The sequence below is a fragment of the Artemia sp. Qi Xiang Cuo genome, chromosome 4, assembly GCF_049724085.1.
Source record: "Artemia sp. Qi Xiang Cuo chromosome 4, ASM4972408v1, whole genome shotgun sequence".
NCBI lineage: Eukaryota > Metazoa > Arthropoda > Branchiopoda > Anostraca > Artemiidae > Artemia > Artemia sp. Qi Xiang Cuo.
In genome coordinates, this window is record NC_142797.1 from 81,759,734 (window position 1) to 81,781,583 (window position 21,850).

Here is a 21,850-nt window from a genome sequence, read left to right on the forward strand (position 1 = left end):
ATATGCCTCATGATACAAAGTTTATCATCATTTTCTTTTTCAGTTATTATTTATAGTTTCATATAGTAGGAGGCTACAGTGATGACAGTGGTCAAATATGGTTCTGAAGCAGGGTTACTCCGAAAAACAGAGAAAGATTTGCCAGATGTTTTTCAGAGAAATTGTCGACGAATTGTTTTGGGTACCCGACAAACTGTAACAGTGAAGTATTTGAAACAGTTGGCTGTACGAAGAGTGTGATTCAACCCCGCTTTTTAAGGCTATACCAAAGTATAATCACCTACGGAACAAGTACTGACATAACTCTCCAAAAGTGACCCCGCGTACCTCAGCGCCACTAGACGCAAAGTGCTGTACTACTTAATCGCTCCGAGCCAAAATACTTTGCTCCGAGCCAATAAGTTATGCTAGAGCGTGATTCAGGCGACATATAGAGCGACTAGAGCGTGGATCTCGACAATATTTGCCAAAAAAAATCATATTGACTACATCAATCAATTTCATATAGGATTAAATTTGAAATTGGGATCTCATTGGAGATGAACATTGTCCTAAGGTGCTCCAATCCAAATATATTTTCTAGCCTTTTCACTCGGAGTTGTTCGGAGTTGTAAGGAAATACAAATCGAATAACAGCAAAATTGTCTTCCCTAGATTTGAAAAATACATTCCCCCCATACAATTTTTTAAACTAACACCCTTGTAAGAAGGGATATACCATAAGCCACTACTTAGTATTCCCAAAAAACAAATTTTCTCTCACCACATTACTGGGGGGGAGGGGGCAACTGCCACCCCTGCACTGATGGAATGTATGAAGCTGCTCCAATTCTCTCACTATGGGCAGAATCATCTGTATAAATTTGTCTCTGATTAGGTTATTTTTCGAAATTAGTTTTGAAAAAATATTTTTCACCACATTATGATATGGAATCAGGTTTTTATTTATAGGAATAAGGTGATATTTACAGTATTGTGGTGAAACTAATTTTATACAAAGTAAAAAAAAAAAAAAAAAAAAAAAAAAAAAAAAAAAAAATCAATTTACAGATTACTTGTACCATTTTTTTAATAAACTTTTAAGCAAATAACAAAGCGACAATTTTTCAACGAATACCGACACTGAATATTTTAAAGCAAGAGCGGAAAAATAGTAAAAACTGATTTTATTGTTTTAGTTAGATAATAAATAAAACAGCTTAAGCTGCTGACAACTTGCCTTCTGCAGTAGCTTATTGGGTAGCCTTTTCCCTCTAAGTCTGTCGATGAATGCCTGGCCAAATTTTTGTAGGCCAGCAAAAGTGAAGTCAGCTGCCAATTGAGTTCCATCAATTTGTTCTTCTTCTTCACCATGAACCATAATTTGAAAATAGTTTGCTGAAGGCTCAGCCCCTAAAATTTTTATATATTAGAGACTTCTCCTTTTGCTTCAAAAGCTCATTAAAAGAAAACTGATTGAGGTATTTAATAGAAAGATGATTGAGATCGGAGTTTAAAATGTTGATTCGGTTGTAAACTTCCTCTACACCTCTTACCTCGGAAATGGAAACTCTCTTCCTCTTACCTCGGAAATGGAGGTAGTGCTAATCTCGAGACCCATAGGCATCTAAGGTCAGGAAAGCAGCTTTCTAATTGCAAACCCATTAAATATAAAGCAAGGTCCACTTTGGACCCCCCCCCCCATATAGATGGGATGATAGTGTCGCCTTGTATATAAGGTAGAGTAATCATCGGTACATTCTGGCCAAAATGAAGATTTAATTATTATGACTTTATATTTTGGTTCTAGCGAGGTTTGGGGACATCAGCGCCAATTCACGAAAATGTGAAGGGGGGGGGCAAGGATTTTTTTTTGTTTTTTTTTAATGAAGATGCCAAAAAAAAAGACATTGAGCAAACAAATCTAAAACAGGGATTAGCGTTGACATCACGGTAATTTTCAAAGTCTAGGGGAGCAATGGCCCCCTGAATCCCCCCCCCCCCTTTATCACCTCTGTTTGGGGGGAGAGTTAGTGGAGATAAAAAATCAAAAGTGATTTGTTCACAATTTGATATGCATACTGCTCTTTTCTGTTTTCCTATCGCAGCAGTTTGAGCAAAGAATGACCACACTGGTACCCTGTATACACGGAGGCACTATCACACCATCTACATTATGTTATTGATTTCCTGAGTACAAAAATTAGCAATCGCAATACTATTTTTCATATACCTTTAAATTTCTTGTGCATATAAATTAGCAGGCTTCTCTCCTGACTTTGGATCCTAAGTTACCCGACCCGGATACAAAAGAGCCACTTGAATCTTACCAAACAGATTTAAAAATCGTTCCTCCTTACTTATTTTTGATACTTCAAATGGTCATACACAACTATATTGTCGTCAATTTGTTAATTATAATTTATTCTATACCACAAGTAAAAAGAATGGAAATAGAGAAAATCAGCAATTAGAGTAATGTCAGAAAATTTCCATAAGGGAAATTGGTACTTTCTTTCTTTTTTCGGAAATCAGCCAAGTTTTCTCAGACGCGTAGCTTCTGATGGGTTGGATACTAGATGAAACTTATATATTTGAAATCAACATTAAAATCTGATTCTTTTGATGTATCTATTGGTATCAAAATCCCGTATTTTAGAGTTTCGGTTACTATTGAGCCGGGTCGCTCCTTACTTACAGTTCGTTACCATGAACTGTTTAATAGCAAGTTATTTTTGAAATGCTTCGGCATTTCAACTCGTTTTTGTCAAGGCTACGACAAGAAATAATGAGCTGTTTGGAAGCCTGCCTCTTCAGGCCATGTTTTTTTTTTGTTGATGGATAAAAAGGGTTTGTTAACATACGTTAACAATAGGCTATCATAATATATTCTAAAAAGCGTACGTCGAACATCACTAACTCCTCCTGCCTCTCAATTCCTATTGACAGAAAGACGGGTCAACTATACTAAATGATTTTGTAGCAAGAATGAAGAATTATTTTTGGTGACTGAATATTGTATGGACTATTATTTAGTCTAGAAAATATATAGACAAACATTATTATAGACTGAAAATTGTTTTTGGTGACAGCTGGATTAATGTCTGAGAGCCAAGACCTTAGAGCAAAAAAATAGAAACTTTGAGAAGTTATCTGTTTTAACCGGCCTTTGTAGCCTGGTGAATAAGAAATTAGGTTATCTCAAAGAGCTAATCTCAATTACATAATGAAAAAGGTATAGGTATTTTCCATTAATGTTTTTTTTAAATATTTGCTTCCTATTGAGCTACAAAACTTTACTTTCAGGTTCGTGTACTATTGAACAAAGCTGATACAGTGTCACAAGAAGAACTTCTGCTAATACAGAACAACTTAATGTGGCAGTTAAGTCCTCTTTTGGCCTCGCCCTTGCCACCCGTTGTTTATGCTGGTTCATTCTGGTCCAAACCTTACAAGTAAGATATGAGTACCACGAACTTCTAGAGCATTGAAACTTTATTACACTTTTTTTATAATTGGATAATCCATCTAAAATCGTTGAAAGACTATCAAGAAAGATGACCGATTTACCGCTAGGATTAATTACTATAACAAACAAATATGCGAACCGGTAAATATAGGCCTAGTATTGTGGTATACTGTAGCTAATATGGTCATTTCTCGATATTTAGAGCGAGGAGTAGCCAAGTTCAAGAAATCACGTAACTATACCAGGAGGCATTTCTCAAGCTTGTCGAAAATATACCAACTGTGGTGTGTTTTTCCAAGCGTTTTGGGTACTGTGTCAAGATTGTCAAAACTTTGCCGCGCATGAAGTGCCAGTGCAGCACACGTGGCTTTATTATATGTACGCCAAGTGGCGGGAAGGGGTCACCCTTCGTTATAAATGTCAAGTTTTTGCAATTCATGTCTACGCACTGAGCTCAAATATCTTTCCCCACGAATTATTTTTGACAACTGCCTGAATTACTTTAAATTTGTATTCACACATGTACCGCGCCACACTATGGTGAGGCTTAAAATTGTAACACAGCCCAACGACTTATGTTGCCTTGAATGAAAGTTTACATTCTGTGATTTTAAATATTTTGTTTGTATCCTGAAAACTACATATAAAATGATGTAACATATATCTTCAAGTTGATTTCAAAACTTTTTTGACAAAACAGTTTTATTTTATTTAAGCCTAACTGATTGTCTTATCAGTAGAGCCTCAATATCTCATTATTTTTATTTTTTATGTATGTTCATATATTTTCTAGGTTCTTATGTGTGTATGTCCATGTATCCTTCGTTAAGATCTCCATGGATTTTCTTTTACCTGCAAGAACAAATGAATACTAAAAAAATGATTTTATAACCGAAACTAGTGAGCAATTAATGATAATCCTCTATATGACCACTTTGACAATTGAGATATTTTTCATTTCTGTGAATAAGTTTTGCAATAATCGCTTTATAAAATTTCACTATCCATGGTTTGAAGCAAGTTTTGACAATTTCTTTGAGTTCTTCGCAAGTTGGATATATTGCCCCCCAAGTTCTCTTTCAAGTACCGGGAAAGTAGGTGGTGAAACCCGGTTCAATATGAGAAACCTGAAATGAAATGATAACGAAAATGACAATGAATTGCTACAGACAGGACACTGACAATAGAAATCACAAGAACTGGCACCCAAAAATTACTCAGACAACCCCACAAATATAAACATTCCAAAACTGTAAGTTTATGACAAAACAGCATTTAAGGACTAAATGCTGTTTTGCTTGTGAAATTTAACCAAAATTGCTACAGATTCTCACTATGAAGCTATATCACGCCTACAAAGAGCTACTGAAAATAGAGGAAGAGGAATGCCGACTTCCGGAATTGTTCTGATCTATGATAATGTCCTCACAGTGCTCGTACAGCTCAACAGCTCTCTGGGTGGTTTAAATGGGGCATTTTGGCACATCCAACATATAGTCGTAACTTAGTGCCAAGTGCCTTTGGTAAATTTTTGTTGTTCATATTATTGACTTACGAATAAAGTAAACATACCACTCGATCCCTTTTTTTATGCTCGTTCCAAATATAATAATCATTTTTGTCGGAAATGAATTTTACCCCCGCCCCATATATATACCAATTCAGAGTATATATTTCCACATTAGGGGGGGGTGGGAGTCTAAACTTACCTCTCATTTACATCAGAAAGAAAAATTTACCCCCCCCCCCCTAATGTTTAAATATATACCCTGAATTGGTATATATATATATGGGGCGGGGGTAAAATTCATTTCCGACAAAAATGATTATTATATTTGGAAAGAGCATAAAAAAAGGGATCGAGTGGTATGTTTACTTTATTCGTAAGTCAATAATATGAACAACAAAAAATGTACCGTGCCTTTAATATTTTTCTGAACTGAAGCAGCTCCTTACTCCTAACAGGAGGAGCAGCTCACTTTAAATTCTTGGCGGCGATATTTTATGAAGAAGATATAACTAAACTTGTTACGTAGATAAGTAACGTTGATTGTATATTGAGTTTGAAGCGGTACAAGCGGAAAGAATTAAAACCAGCCAACCTGAAAGAAAAACGGTTTCTTAGTAAAATTATTTGAAAAAAACTACGTTTTCTAAAGAGTTAAAGAGGCTGAGTCGCAAGTTCGAACCTTAAAACGTACAGGGATTAGAAGGTACAGTTGGGGGGCGGCCGCCCCCCCAAACCCCCGCTTTCGCATCCTTTAAATATTTTTTTTTTTAACTGAAAGTAAGGAGCGACATTAAAACTTAAAACGAACAGAAATTATTCCGTATATGAAAGGGGCTGTGCCCTCCTCAACGATTCGCTCTTTACGCTAAAGTTTTTATTGTTTAAAAAAAAGAGTTGTGAGAAAGTCAAACTTTAGCGTAAAGAGAGAGGCGTTGAGGAGGGCACAGCCCCTTTCTTATACGGAATAATTTCTGTTCGTTTTAAGTTTTAATGTCGCTCCTTACTTTCAGTTTAAATTTTTTTTTTATTTAAAGGCTGCGAAAGTGGGGGGTTTGGGGGACGGCAGCCCCCCAACTGTACCTTCTAATCCCTGTACATTTTAAGATTCGAACTTGTGACTCAGCCTCTTTAACTCTTTAGAAAACGTAGTTTTTTTCAAATATTTTCTGCACGTTTTTGTACAGTTTATTACTTATTATTGCTTGACTAACTGTTAGATGATTGTATATTATTCTTTTCTTTCTCGACAGGGTGTTTTAAGTGTCGACCTTGTAACTCAGCCTCTTTAACTCTTTAGAAAACGTAATTTTTTTCAAATAATTTAAAAAAGAAACTGAATTTCTTTTTTAAACTTTAAATTCAGTATGTAAAAAATTTCCTCTGACGGTGAATCGAACCCGGGTCTTCCGCCTGACAGTCAGAAGTATCGACCGTTGTACTAAAGAGACACAATTGTAATTGTTTTTTAGTAAGTGGAATCTATTTTTGACGCAAGTAAATCCCCACAAAACTTGATATTTGGTTTTTGGAAAACAGAGAAGGAGTGATCAGATTGAGCTGAAATTTCAAGGATAAGCTCCCAGGCCCCAGGAAAGCTTATCCTCTAAATTTCAGCCCGATCGAACAACGTTAAAGGGGGGCTGTGGTGGGAAAAATTAACATGGACTCTTATAGGAAAACGAGGTTTTTCGTAAATGTAAATTCGGGGGATAATTTTTTCGGTCTGAAAATATCAAAAGGCCCTAACAGGTCGAATTCTGCTTCGAATGAGTCCCCATTCACCCGGATCAATTGCCAGATGTGGCTTGTAGGCATGGCTAACAAGAAAAACAAATTTTTGAACTTTAAGTGGTGAGCTTTGGTTTTTGAACAACATGGAAGGGGAAATTAGATTAAACTGAAATTTCAAGGATGAGCTCCCAGACCCGAGAAAAGCTCAGTCTCTAAATTTTAACCCAATCTGACAGCGTTAAAGGGGGGCTGTGGTCGGAAGTTCGAAACTTCCGGCCCACTTTTACCCATGAAGATAAATTCGGAGGGGTGTGAAATTTTGCACGTTTCTTAGTCTGAGCTTGGGCTACAAAATGCGATTACCGCTGTCTCTCTGCGACCGCTAGGACCGGAAATCACTTAACATTGTGGTGGGTCGCCTCTTTATAGAGGCACAAGTGTGCCTCCTTGATAATATTCATGGCTGGATCTATAAAGATCAACAACAAGGAGAACAATTGGGAATTCTTTTTGCAAGACAGTGGACTTCTATATTTTAATGAATATTAGCAAGACAATGGACTTATATATTTTAATGAATATTTCGACCCTATGTCCAAGGGCCGTCCTCAACAGAACATATATATATATATATATATATATATATATATATATATATATATATATATATATATATATATACACACACACACACACACACACACACACACACACACACACACACATATATATATATATATATATATATATATATATATATATATATATATATATATATATATATATATATATATATATATATATATATATATATATATATATATATATATATATATATATATATATATATATATATATATATATATATATATATATATATATATATATATATATATATATATATATATATATATATATATATATATATATACTATTTAATAGTAACTTGTTACAATATTCAGGAACTGAAGCATACTTTGACTTACTTAAATAGCCTTCCATAGGTTATTATTATTTTTTGATAGGTTCGTACCTGTCTGACCTGGCGGCACCCATTATTTTTGTCATTCCTTCTTTTCACCTTTCTTTTCTTACCTTTCCCTTTATTTTTCCCATCCCTTTCTTTTCTTCAGCATTTTTTGATGAAGTTGTCGACTAATTATGCAAAACAAGCTTTGTCCGTCCCGAAGATAGAAGCCTAGATTTTATTCAGTGTTTTCCGGAAAAATCAAGAGATCAGACCAAGCAAAAAAACATCGACAATAAGAAATACAATAGGAAATTCTGTTCACAAGACAGTGGAATTCTATATTTGAATGAACATTTCAATCCTAGGTCGACACGCCATCCTCAGCAAATAAATATATAATAGAAAAGAGACTTACATTAAAATACGACCATTAGAACTAAAGTAGTTTCAATGAAACTATTCATTAAAATAGTTTCATTCGAAGTTCAACCTAGTGGCTTGGTTGAACTTCACTGAAGTAAGGAGGCTGGGACTGTTTGCAAAATTTTTCGATTTAGTTTTAATGGTCATATTTTAACGTCCTCAACAGAACATAAATATATATATATATATATATATATATATATATATATATATATATATATATATATATATATATATATATATATATATATATATATATATATATATATATATATATATATATATATATATATATATATATATATATATATATATATATATATATATATATATATATATATATATATATATATATATATATATATATATATATATATATATATATATATATATATATATATATATATATATATATATATATATATATATATATATATATATATATATATATATATATATATATATATATATATATATATATATATATATATATATATATTTATGTTCTGTTGAGGACGTTAAAATATGACCATTAAAACTAAATCGAAAAATTTTTGCAAACAGTCCCAGCCTCCTTACTTCAGTGAAGTTCAACCAAGCCACTAGGTTGAACTTCGAATGAAACTATTTTAATGAATAGTTTCATTGAAACTACTTTAGTTCTAATGGTCGTATTTTAATGTAAGTCTCTTTTCTATTATATATTTATTTGCTGAGGATGGCGTGTCGACATAGGATTGAAATGTTCATTCAAATATAGAATTCCACTGTCTTGTGAACAGAATTTCCTATTGTATTTCTTATTGTCGATGTTTTTTTGCTTGGTCTGATCTCTGATTTTTCCGGAAAACACTGAATAAAATCTAGGCTTCTATCTTCGGGACGGACAAAGCCTGTTTTGCATAATTAGTCGACAACTTCATCAAAAAATGCTGAAGAAAAGAAAGGGATGGGAAAAATAAAGGGAAAGGTAAGAAAAGAAAAGGTGAAAAGAAAGGAATGACAAAAATAATGGGTGCCCCAGGTCAGACAGGAACGAACCTATCAAAAAATAATAATAACCTATGGAGGCTATTTAAGTAAGTCAAAGTATGCTTCAGTTGCCTGAATATTGTAACAAGTTACTATTAAAAGTTTGTTTTGATGAAAAGGTACGAATTCATCAAAACAAAGAACAACTTTTCCGTGAGAGTAGCAATAAATACTGTTTCCTTGAGTTCGTGTTTTAGTTAGTGAATTCTGATGCAAAAGAACTTTGAAAGCTCTTTAGAAAGCTGAAGTGATTTTTATGTATTCAATGACAACAAAGGTTCTCCTAAAACCGAATTTGCTGAGCTATCATAATTCTTAACTTCTGATAGATAATATCAGGGTTGCTGCCCGGTGAAAAACTAATCACTAGACTTTAGTATAATCTAGAGATTTATTTGCTGATTTAGTGGGTTTTGTTTGTTTAGGCAACATGAAAAATCACAAGAATATTGATAAATCACTAGGCCTTGGATAATATTTATGCTGAGCACAGATCTGGAGAAAACCGCTACATATTGCGTTGTAAGGTGAAACACCTGCTTGTCTCACTGTATACTCGTTTGTTCGTCTTCAGAACCCGCGCGCTCAAAAAATTGAACCCAAAATATTAAAAGGTAAGTGGACTGTAGAAAAAAGAGAACTTGGAGCTCACAAAATGCCATCTCTAGCTATCAAGTTTCATTTTGTAGTTTATTACAAAGGTAACCCTGGCCTTAAAAAGTACCACTTGGCCCAGAAGACCTACGGAAAAACCATAAGAGAAACAAATTTTTCAATTAATGATGTGATTCACTCAATAGAGACCACTGTATTTTTCTAAAAAGAGACCATACGCTAAGACCTGACTAAATTCCAAAATATATTTTTAAATAACAAAGGGAGATAAGCCTGGGGAGGAATCACTAGTAGTTCTTAATTTTTGACATAACACCTTAAACTAGGTGTTCTTCTCTTAGACCACACTGCTTCTATGACAAATAAATAAATTTTCAAATGGGAATAAATCCATTTATTTAGACAGTGAAAAAAAAAACAGGTACAAAAGTCCAGATATTTCTAGACTCAACAAAATTTATTTGTTCGTAGTGGTTCTTAAAAAAAGTTCAGTAGCCTTTGCATATATATATATATATATATATATATATATATATATATATATATATATATATATATATATATATATATATATATATATATATATATATATATATATATATATATATATATATATATATGTAAATTTTGGCTAATAATTTTAACCAAAACATTTAATTTTGGCTTTCATTGAATTTTGTTCATCTTTTAATTTTGATTTTTCATTGTTTTTTTATTCACATTGACTCTCAACATTTGGTTTTTTCATTCTTTTTTTGGTATTTTCCTTAAACACTTTTTTTTCGCGCTGAAGAAGAGAGGGGTCGTCCTTTCGAAATATTCACTTTCTTTTTTCAGTATTTCCGTTTGACCTTAAAACAACATTTTGTTTGTTTTTCTTTATGACATGACAGGCAACTGTGGCTTAAGAAATAATCTTGTTAATTTTTTTTACGTGCATTAACTCAGCGGTTTCACCGTTTGGCAGCATGGTTTGGAATTTGCATCTCATTGGGTTTTCCGCAACGCATTTGTGGGTGTGAATATAATCTTCTTTTTTTCACTCCTTTTACACCTTTATTTCTAGCATTGAATCTCCTCGGCGTCTATTGGCGGCCCATGAAGAAAATATGCTGAATGACATCCGCGAAGCAGTTGACAATATTGTTGAAAATACAATAGCTGAGGCAAGACGTCACGCCGTGAGTATTTTTTCTTATTTCCAAAAGCTAAAGTGCAATGTTGTACCCAGTGAAGTCAATTGAAGGGAGTACATGGGGAGGGGGTGATTGTCCCCCTGTGTTTTTCAAAATATCTTTTCAAGGGATATTTGCATTGAAAATGTCTTTTTTGTACTTTCATTGAAAAAAAAATGGAAAATGACAAATTTGCCCGCACCCTAGATTTTGAAAAATACATTTTGCCACCCCCTCTAAATTTTCATGAATTGACGCCACTGGTCGTACTTTAGCTGAAAAACTACCGAATGTTAAAGGTAATATCTCTGAATTATGAGATGTCTATGAAAATAAATAATTCATGTTTATTAAAAAATACAAACTTTTATGAGCCTCGTGTGTATCAAATTCATAATTTTAAGATTTTTTAGAAGAAATCAAATAGTCCTTATGATCAGATAATTAATAAGTGATCTGTTGGATTATAAGTATTTATCTGACCTATTTGTGTCAAAGATAATGATCTATTTCTCTTATTTTCTGTTCCAACCTAAGATTTATTTACATTCTTATATCCAAGGGCATAGGTAGAAATGTTTCCAAGGATGAAGGGAAGGGGAATACTGGAATACTTTTTCCATAGACTTTTTCCTTTTTTTCCATTTCAAGATTAATTTTTCTATTTTCTTTTTTTTGCCTGTGGGGTTTCATATTTTCTCGAATGGAGGCTGAAATCGTCATTTTGAGAGCGCAAAATAAAACTTCCAGTCGAGAATGTAAGATTCTTCCAGTATTTTTTTGGCAATTGGGTAAAGTACTACGTTCAAAAAGGAAGCAATGAAAGGGGGTTGTTCAACAGCGTGGATGTCTCTAGCAGCTTAACATCAGCGTTGCCAATGCGGCACAGTTGTACTGCAACTGTCCATTTTGGTACAATTTGGAGGTCCCGGTACAAATATGGTCCATTTATATATATTTTTTTCTTTTTACTATACAAACTTAACTGTACAGTTTGAATGCACTTGCTCCTTTTTTACTTTGATGTTTGTTCAAGTTTTAGATTATCGAAAACATTCTCCTGTTACGGTAGATTTTAATTGGCTGTTCAGTTGGGACGAATTATTCTTTCGCGGCACAATTTTAATGAGAAAACCTGGAATACTTTACTTCAAACCATTGACAACGCTGCTTAACAGAGGAATAAGTTTTTAGTAGTAGTAGTTGTATCTAAAAATAAAATTTAAATATCTACATAAATTTCTGTAGCTGAGCACGATTTTGCCGTGAAAACCACTTTTCCTAAATAAAATGTTGCCACTTGGATCCGAAGGCTGCTAATTTTCCTTTTCCCAGCTTGGTCTTTGAACCATTATTTTAGTTTGAATCATACCCATAAATATCCCCTAAACTATATCTTAACTATATATTTATGTGGGGATGCTAAATTACGCTTAAAAAATAATATTTTAAGCATTTTATACGATTGTTTTAACGCCTACTCTAAAAATTTTTTGGCGTGACCCTGGCTCGAATGGCAACCCTCAAGTCTAGTACTTATTGAGAGACTGAATTTATCTTTTTTAAAATTTGATGCTTTAGAGTTTAGCTCTTTGACTAGCTGATATTTTTTAGATAAACCAATTTCAAAATAATATAGCTTCAAAAATTTAGATTTTCTTAATTAATAAAGCCTTATGGAATTAACTTAATTACTTTTCTATTTAAGGTTCGTGTTCGCAATCATGCAAAGATGGTGGACTGTTATTTGACCACTTTCTTTAATCACAAAGGATATTTTGGAAATAAGGAAAAGGTAAAGTTGAGAATGAGATTAAATTGTTTTAATTAGAAATTAGTTTTTTAACGCTAAAGTAAGGTCTTTGTGTTAAGAAATAGCGATCCGGTAGGCGGAACTACCATTCTGACCATTTCTTTGATAAAAAGGCTAGTTCCAAGTAGAGCTCCCTTCCTCAAAAAAAGGAAAAAATGTGTCTCTCTTTCTGCTTATAATTCGCTAAAATGCTATTGGCCTAAATTTATTTGTCTAAAAATTGGTGGGAACACTGGCAATAAAATTGTGTTTATAACAAGGACAGAGAACTTTAAAAGTAGAAAGAACACACTCAGTATGTAATGCACTATTTGATAAAGCACAAGTAACTAAACAGTGGTGTTTTAGTGGAATTTTGTGAAGAGGTTTTGATCGAATTATGTGAAGTTTGTAGCAGTGAAATACATTAGAAATTCAGCTTATTTAAGAGCAAAAAACGTAACATTCCCATTCAGAACTGATTGTAAAGAAGGTTGTGATATTCTGGGTTAGGTTACTTTAATGTCAATTTGGCTGACTCGGGAAAAATATCTTTCTTTATATTGTTGGTAAGCGTTCGTAACATTTGCTCAACCACGCAAAATTATTCAACGAGTAGCTAAAGCCAGTATTGCTCCGGTATACTTTTAAAACGAGACTCCAGTTGGTTTCCGATCATGGAACCCAACTGGTATACCTTGTTTTGATCCACAGCTGGGAACCAAACTGAAAATAAGAAAAACCTTCTTTTTTTTGGGGGGGGGGGGTAAGCAGACTGATAATTTTGCGTTTGGGTGAAGAAGGCAAAACATTTTTTTCTCGTCTTCACAAAAGAAACTTCACAAATAGGCTCTTTGGCTTGCAAGTGCCCAATTAAGAAAACATTTTACTAATTCATAAATCAATAACTTCACAAAGATTTTGACTGTTGCATTAACAATTCTACAACTTTTACAAATAGCCGTTCGTCCCCACATAGCTTCCACACGGACAAATCTTTTTATCATTTTTTCTGACATCATTCATAGGAACTGGCCACTAAAAAAAAAAATAGGGCCTTATATTCCACTAGTCAACTTTTTAGTGAGATTTATTTTCCTAGGATTGTCTATAGAAGTTTCTTTTAAAGGAATCACTCGACGAGTTTTCTCAGGTAATCTCATTCATGAGGTTATTCCAAGCGAATGTGTAGCGTCTGGTAAAGTTTTTAATCGAGAACCCGGTAATTATTTGACCCTTCTGTGTTCCTTTATGGATGCCGTACAGGGTTGCCAACTTGCAAACTTTTCATGTGAAATTCACTCTTTTTTAACTCACAGGGGACACGGAAGAGTGAAAATCACTCTTTTCGGGTATCAGTTTTCATCCGTTTTAAACGTTAGTAGTTGGCATATTCGCCAAAAGTACATTTAACCCAAGGAACAGGGTTGCCAACTTGCAAACTTTAAGTGGGAAATAAACTCTTTTTTACCACAGAGAGTATGAAGGAAAAGGGGATGCGCAAATTTTTTGACTTGCACTCTTTTTGAGCAAAATTCGCTTTTTTTTGCATTGATTTGCACTATCTTTAGACGTTGGGAGTTGGCAACCCTGGTGCCGTATTGTCTCGCCTAACGGCGTTACTAGTCGAGATAGCTTGTCGGAGGGCGAAATACTTCCAAATCAAGATAGCTTGAAGAAGGAGAAGTTCTTCTGACTTAATTTGTAGGATGTTTTTTATCTTTTGTTTTTTTAACTTCATAGTTTGAAAAATATACATTTTTTCCTATTTTGTTTTCACTGTAAAGAAAAAAATTTTTGGAAGAATTCCTTGAGAATGAATTTTGGACCTGAAATAATTTGAAGTTAATAGCTTTCCGCGACAAAAAATTTGTTATTTCTTTTTATTAAATACAAGGGTAAAAAAATCAGGATTAGAGAAAAACTTAAAATATACTTACCTAAAATAATTAGGTATAAATACTTCTTGTATTAATATTATTAGGTTTTACGCTACACAATTAGAGCTTTTGCAAATGGCGTATGCTTCGAATACCTTTATTAACATGACCTTAAAACAGGGTTTCGAAATATTTTTTTGTGCATGTGAAAAAAAACTGTAAATAAAAAGAAACATAGCAGAATTCTTTATCTATTTCAGAGAAAATAAAAAAATCTATAACTAAATTCTACGTGAGATCTTTATCAACACCCTCCCTTAAGGCTACTTAAAAAAGTAACATCCGTAGAAATCATGTAAACCTTTATTTAAAAATATCCTCTAATGGGAATTTCACATAGGATCAATAGACATATCAGACTCGTTTATATAAAGTTCGTAAGATTACAAACTGGTTTATCAATAATTAAATCTTTTTAGCGGACCAACCATAGACCATTTAGTATACTACGCGAAGTAACGTATGTTACGAAATGGCAATATGAAACTAATTGAATAAACTCAACATGTCTATATCATTTCCTTTAAGTTTTCCTTTTGCAAAGCAAGAGAACACAAAAACTAACATTACAGGGATTATATTGGGTTTTGTATAATTTCTAAAATATGCTCACAAAAACAATCGATCCATAAAAATCATTTTGCGACCTTTCAAAATATATTTTTTTTACAGCCTTCTCCCCTCCGTCCTATTAACAAATGGAATCTTCTTTTAAAAAAAGGAACACATTTTTCCCCCCTCCATGCTATTGACAAATAGAATTTTCGTTAACAAGAAAAGGAACCACTTTGTCAGGGACAAAAGCAGAGGCCGATAAAAAAATTCAGTACTTTCGTATTAGCCAGTACACATTCAAAAAGTTTGCTGAATGTAAGATCTAAGAAAACCAGTTGTATAGCCACAAACACAAATGATGGGTGACAGAATGCATTGGGCTTTTATAATCAGGGCTATATGATTGCACATTAGGGAGGGTGGGGGTAAAATTAGGATACTTTATCCCCCCCCCCGTATGTGCAAATATGTAGCCTGAATTATATTATTATATAAATTAAAGTATTATATTTCCATTATGTTTTGGTATATTTCATTGGGATTATCCTAACTTTCCTTCTTAAGTGTGTACTGGCTCATACAAGAAGTACCGAAAATTTTGTTCAATAAAGAGTTTTCAAAAGGTCTTTTTTCAAAGTTCTGTCTCTTCTTAGTATAACTATTAATAAATATAATTTTATGTATTGAGGAATTGGAAATCTGTGGTGCGTCCTAGCCTGTCTTAAACGACTTATTCGGCTAGCCCTAACTTTCCTGGATGTAATCTCAAATAGATAAAACAAATGTTTATCCGGCCACACGTTAGCTGAAACGCTTGTAAACAATTAGGTGAATAACAATGATCATCACACGTACTGTAAACATAGCTTAGTTACAAAGGGACTGTTGCTGTCCCTTTTTGTTTTCTGCATATATTTTCGTGTCTTTTTTTCCATTTTTGAAGCGACTGAACTGTTGGTCTATATATGACGTCACTTCTTCGTATTTTCTGGGGTTAGCAGGTGTAACTTCTCCGATAACTATTTCACAGCAGGGCCGTATCCAGGATTTTTGTTCGGGGGGGGGGGGCGGTTTACCCGATTTTTTCCCGTGGACTTTGTCTAACAACTTCGAGCAAAATTACGTTAGCTCGAGAACGTTAGTCCGCCCTTGCGAACGAGGCCGCGTCCACGTGGCATACTTTTGTATCTTTAAGGTTTTTTTTTTTTTTTTTTTTTTAGAAACGCAAAAAAAATACAATTATTTACAAAAAGTTAAATAAAAAAATCTATTTTTTTTTTTGAGATAGCAAAAACAGAACGCAAAAAGAAGCCAAATAGTACAAGTATATTTTTTTTTTATTTTATTTTTAGCTAAAAGTAAGGGCGAATATCTATAAAACGAAATCCAGGCGACGATTTTTCTTCCCTGCAAAAATGTCAATGACCTTGTCTGGGCAGATGTCAACGTCCCTATGGACTGCAAGGAGGGCTAAGCCACTCAATCGTTCTTCTCCTGTTTAATTTCTCAGCCAGGTTTTGAGCCTTCTGAGCGTTGAGAAACTTCTTTCCGGAGTAGCAGTGCTAACAGGTTACGTCGCAAGAACAGCCAGAAGAAGAAAAACATTTGGAAAAAAGGTGGCGTCGCATGCCTGAAGCGAAGACACAGCACAAGTAGGCACAGCCCTCTCTGATACCGGAACATTCTCCCACATGATGCGCCATAGCTCAATTTCTTGCTTCAGACAGTCTGGCTCGGGAAGAATATCGCCATAAAATTCAACCAATGACTCCAGGTTTAATGCCTTCACATCGACAGAGACAATTTTGGCAGGAGAAAGGACGCTGAGATATGACAGCAGTTTCTGGTGAAGCACAAACCGTTGTTTCAGCTCGGAAGTGAAGTGATCCAGGAAAGGAATAAAGAGCGAGGTTTTATAGTGGTTGAGAAGGTCTGGATCGTATGCATGCATACTCCGGCCACCTATCGTCCTTGGACGAGTCATCTCCAGTCCTAAGTCGCTGGCAAAACGCTGAGCTTCGTCGGAAATAGACGTGAAAGCAGTAGCAGCATTTCCTCGCATTTCCTTTGTTTTTGAAAGGACAGTTTCCATGTGCCTGCATGAAGCTGCCAAATCAAAGTCAACTGACTAAAAAGTGTTTCGCAGGGGAAGTCTAAGATATAAAAGTTCTTTCAACAAATGGAGATACGCAAAAATGACGATTGGTCCATCCTCTCGAGCACCTGCGCTACTGTTGCTGACGTTTCTATCTTTCCGTTCTCTTTAAGAGCTTCCAGGGATAGCAGGATTGGTCGGTACAGCTCAAGAAAACGCACGACTGAATCGTGGCGCTCCACACATCTTGTTTCGCAGAGTCTGGTTAAAGTATGTTTCCTCGAATTCGGTAGTATTTCATTGATCTTCTCTTTTAAATTATGTGTCCTGAGTGGGGAAGTATGGTAAAAACTGCAGATTTGTGACAAGACACCAAAGAAATGCTTAAACGCCAGAATAGAGCATACAGAAGAGATGACCAAGTTGAGACTGTGCGCACTACAATGGACGTAAAGCGCCTTCGGATACTTTTCACGTATAACAGCCTGAACACCCCTAAGATGCCCACTCATCGCTGCTGCACCGTCATATCCCTGACCAACCATCTTGTTCAGATTAAGACCAAAGTTTTCGAGAAATCACCGGATTGACGAAGCCAGACTTTGTCCAGTCAAATCAGAAACTGGGGTAAAACCAAGGAAGTCCTCATGCAGGTTCCCTTTGAATGTGTAGCGGACGCAAACAGACAGGTGCTCCGTTTTCGAAACGTCCGCCATTTCATAGGCAAGCACTGAAAAGCATGGACTTTGGTTTACTCTTTCCACAATAGACTGCTGAAGAAGCTCCCCGGATGCGGCAATAATACCATTCTGGATAATGGGAGAAAGATATATGGAATTTTCGGCTGCAGAAAGAAGATGGTTCTTCAGAACATCGTCACCGTGTATCGCCCTCAGCCGCAGTAGTGCTCGGAAGTTGCCATCATTGTGAGAAGGTTCTGGATCCGAGACCGAAATGGGCCGGAATCGTTAGTACCACGAAGGGCAAGCTGTCGCCGCCCACAAAATATCACCGTCTCAACAATTGGTCGCAACTTCTGGTGATTTTCTTGAACCTGCGCTTTCCTTGCCGCGTTTAGTTGGTGCGCGATATTGCCCTGCCTTTTCTCCGAGACAGAAATGAAGTTTTCAGCCGATACGATGCAGTTTCTATGAAACTCTGCTTGTTGGTGAGCTGTGAAGCACTCTATCGCATCCTTCCAGTTCCTGAATGGTTTGGTGACTAGATTCCCCAAGCGCTAGTGGCAGCCTTTGCCAGCTGTCTCTGACGAGAACAGAACGCAAAATCTGCAAAAATCAGCGTCCTCAGACGGAGAGTAGGACAACCAACTGAAACGAGCGAGCCAAGTTAACTGAAACTTCAGCTTCCGTTTTTCGGATACTTGAAAAATGTAGGTATCTGGAGTTCATGGGGGGCTCTTCAGCAAACGAAAATTAGAATTTGCATCGAGACTGGATGATTTGTTGACAAAACGACCGATGTCATTTGCAAACAACGACAGAGACTGGGTTGGTGTTGGTGCGTGTTGCGTCGTGGTTGGTTCCAGGGTCCGTGATTCAGAAGCTTCAACGATGGCTCCAGTGCTCTTCAGATCCACAGGTGTAGATGAATGCTCCGCAGACGTCCCACCAACGCCACTGTCAGAAACATCCCTGGTTTGCTCGGGCGCAAAAAACGACGTAATGTCACACTTCCTCTTCATGTTAAAAATCATTCTTCTCTTATCGAAGTCCGAAATTGAACTGAACTGAACTGACACTCTTGCACTCATACAATATTTACGTCCAGTCCCCATTTATCCTAAACTACTATGCAAGGGCTGACCTTGCATAATAAGGCAAACATGGGGTTACCTAATTGTGTAAGCTGATCACAACCTTTTACCCACAAAATTGCAATAGGATTTTTGTATGCCACAAAATACAAAAGGATAATAGCGCATATTAACCCTAATTTACTATGCAAGGTCAGGTTAACATTGGGTTACCTACGGTTACCTAATTGCGTAAGCTGATAAGCACCGTTTACCCACAAAATGCAATAGGATTTGGTGTGGGAGCATATTTTTTTTCTGGTAAGGTTTTGTCTTTAACAGGTATTTTTTAGAATAATTTCCAACTCGGTCAAAAATTTGGGGGGGGGGGGGTACAGACCGGGTAAACCCCCCCCCCCCCCCTGGATACGGCCTTGTTTCACAGCACTTGAAGTAGCAGTCTACTTGTATCCAATAATGGTATCAAATAATGGTATATTAATAAAAAGTAGTCTAATGGTATCAAATAATCCCTCGTGAATTATCACGAGGGATTATTTGACCGTATCAATTTGTTAAGGGATAAGTCTGACTAGGGAATTTGACGAATGACAATAAGATATTGGATAAATGTTCTTAAACTAGGTAATATGAAAACTTTTTTTTTCAAGCAAGAGTGTTATATTACGGTATGGCATATTGTTATTTTGGCCTTTGCATCGTCGGGCTTGTCGGATAAGTATTCTTGGTATGCTCGAACGCACTACCGGTGTCAATGATAACAGCAGAGGCTGAGCTTAGCTTCCGCCTACTATTCAAGAGTTTACGCCCATTTACTTTGTACTAATTTGGTTTTTAAATATTCTAACCTTTTGTTGTGTCCAATACCTGGTTCAAACTACAAGCAGGGGCGTCCCGAGGGGGGGGGGCTGACGGGAATGGGCGCACCCCCTCCCTTCCCCCCCCCCAACTGTTTGGCATTGGGTAAAATTTTCGCGGAAGGCGAAAATTTTGACAGAAATTTTGCAAAATCGGCCGAAATTTAGCAAAATTATTGATTTCTGCAGAAAATTCGGCATAAATCTGGTAGCGATTCTGTAAAATTTACGAAGATCATCCCCCTCCAATAAAATGATCCTCAGGGCGCCCCTAACTACAAGTCTGTACCTCCACTCTTAAAAGCGTACTGAATTCTATTATACTTATTCTGCAGGTTATGGACGACATAATTGAGAATCCCCACAAATACCATATATTTGAGGGCCTGTCCACACTGACCAACATATCACGTTACGATCTACCTGATTCTGACGTATACCGCGATTTTTTCAAAGTGCACAAACTGTATGAATTTCAAAATCTTGCATCAACTTGCTCATTCTTCAGAGGATGTCCTATTGATAAGTTGGACGTTGCCATATCTTATGAACTACCTGAATTAATTGGGAAATACAAGAAGCGTTTGCAGTCCATCAATGGAAAGACCAAGTCCAAAGGAACATAGGAAGAATTTGAATTGGTGATCGGTGAGATTAATTGAGTGCTTTCACTGATTGTGTGTTATGATGTCTAGTAAATTAAAATTCTTGTTTTTAAATGTTGTCTTAACCTTATAATTCTTGGAGGGTCGAAGGAGAATCAGTGTTAATTTTCTTGTGGATACTAAGCATCTGATCAGTCGAATCAGGAGTACGAGGGGTATAAGGGGTAGATAAAACAGGCGGTTTTAAAGTGTTTACTTTTATATTTCTGTACTGGTGCATTATGCGGGCACCGCGAAGAAGTCAACTTGAGATACAATCCTGGCACAACCAAAAATCATTCTAATGAGCCAAATAACAGATTATTGAGATCACCAGATACATTTTGATAAGAAGTATTGTTAATTTCTCTCCACTAAAATTTTCATATCGAACAGCGCCCGTATTTGAATTTCCTCTTCTTCTTTTTGAGCTTTAGGCCAGTAATGTCCAGATAAACAACTTTTGATATGGCTCATTAATTGCATTAACCTAAGGAAATATTTTAGCCTATGTGCGGAAAGACAATTTACATCCCACTTAAACGAACAAATAAACGTTCAAATGGGGATAAGTCCGTTTATTAGACAGGGAAAACAGGTACAAAAGTCTAGATATTTCGATCACATGTACAGCGATCGTCATCAGTAGAAATACTAAAATATTAAAATTAAAACTAATATATTTATACAAAAAAAAAAAAAAAAACTTCTGGGTTATTCACTAGATTTTTTTCGGAGAGAGTTCAATGACAAAGTTCATTCAGAGTCTTTAGGTAAATTTTCTTCTTTAATCTTGCATAAATGTAAAATAAATTTCCAATGAAGGTGGCAAAGTCTTCTAGTTGCAAACGAAATATTGAATTGCGAACGAAATGTTTGAGAAATATTATACCTAATTTAAGGTGTTACGTCGAAAATACCCCTTAAAAAAAAAACCTCTTAGCCTCTTTTCCGGGACGACTTGTCTTTGTTTAACCTTGCTTAAAATCTTATGTGTGCAACATAGCATAGGTGCAAACATAGGAGCTAAAAGGCCAAACCATAACTAACGAATGAAGTCAGTCGAAGGACTTGATGCCTTGGATCATTTGAATATTTCTAATTGAAAAAAGAATAAAATAATCAGGCTCACAAAAAATTCTACTCTTCAGCGTCACACAAGTTCCTAATGGTCAAGGACCCCATCATTGGCAGATTTTGATCCACACCTAGGGGAGGGGAGGTGGCAAATCCCTTTAAAAAGCCATAGCCTTGGCTACCTTTAAGAAAGCCGTAGCTAGAAGGGGAAT

The 21,850-nt window shown here is 35.4% G+C and overlaps 1 protein-coding gene across 2 annotated transcripts in view; it reads left to right on the plus strand.

Annotated features, from left to right (window-relative positions):
- The window catches only part of LOC148953508 (sarcalumenin), a 141,186-nt gene extending 120,550 nt beyond the window's left edge, over window positions 1-20,636 (plus strand). For both annotated transcript variants that reach the window (XM_089088576.1, XM_089088577.1), the window contains 4 exons: window positions 3,286-3,434; window positions 10,796-10,910; window positions 12,613-12,699; window positions 20,253-20,636. In XM_089088576.1, the coding sequence (XP_088944702.1) occupies window positions 3,286-3,434; window positions 10,796-10,910; window positions 12,613-12,699; window positions 20,253-20,543 (642 nt within the window). In that variant the 3' untranslated portion in view covers window positions 20,544-20,636. The remainder of the gene's footprint in view (window positions 1-3,285; window positions 3,435-10,795; window positions 10,911-12,612; window positions 12,700-20,252) is intronic.
- The last annotated feature ends 1,214 nt before the right edge of the window (window positions 20,637-21,850 follow it).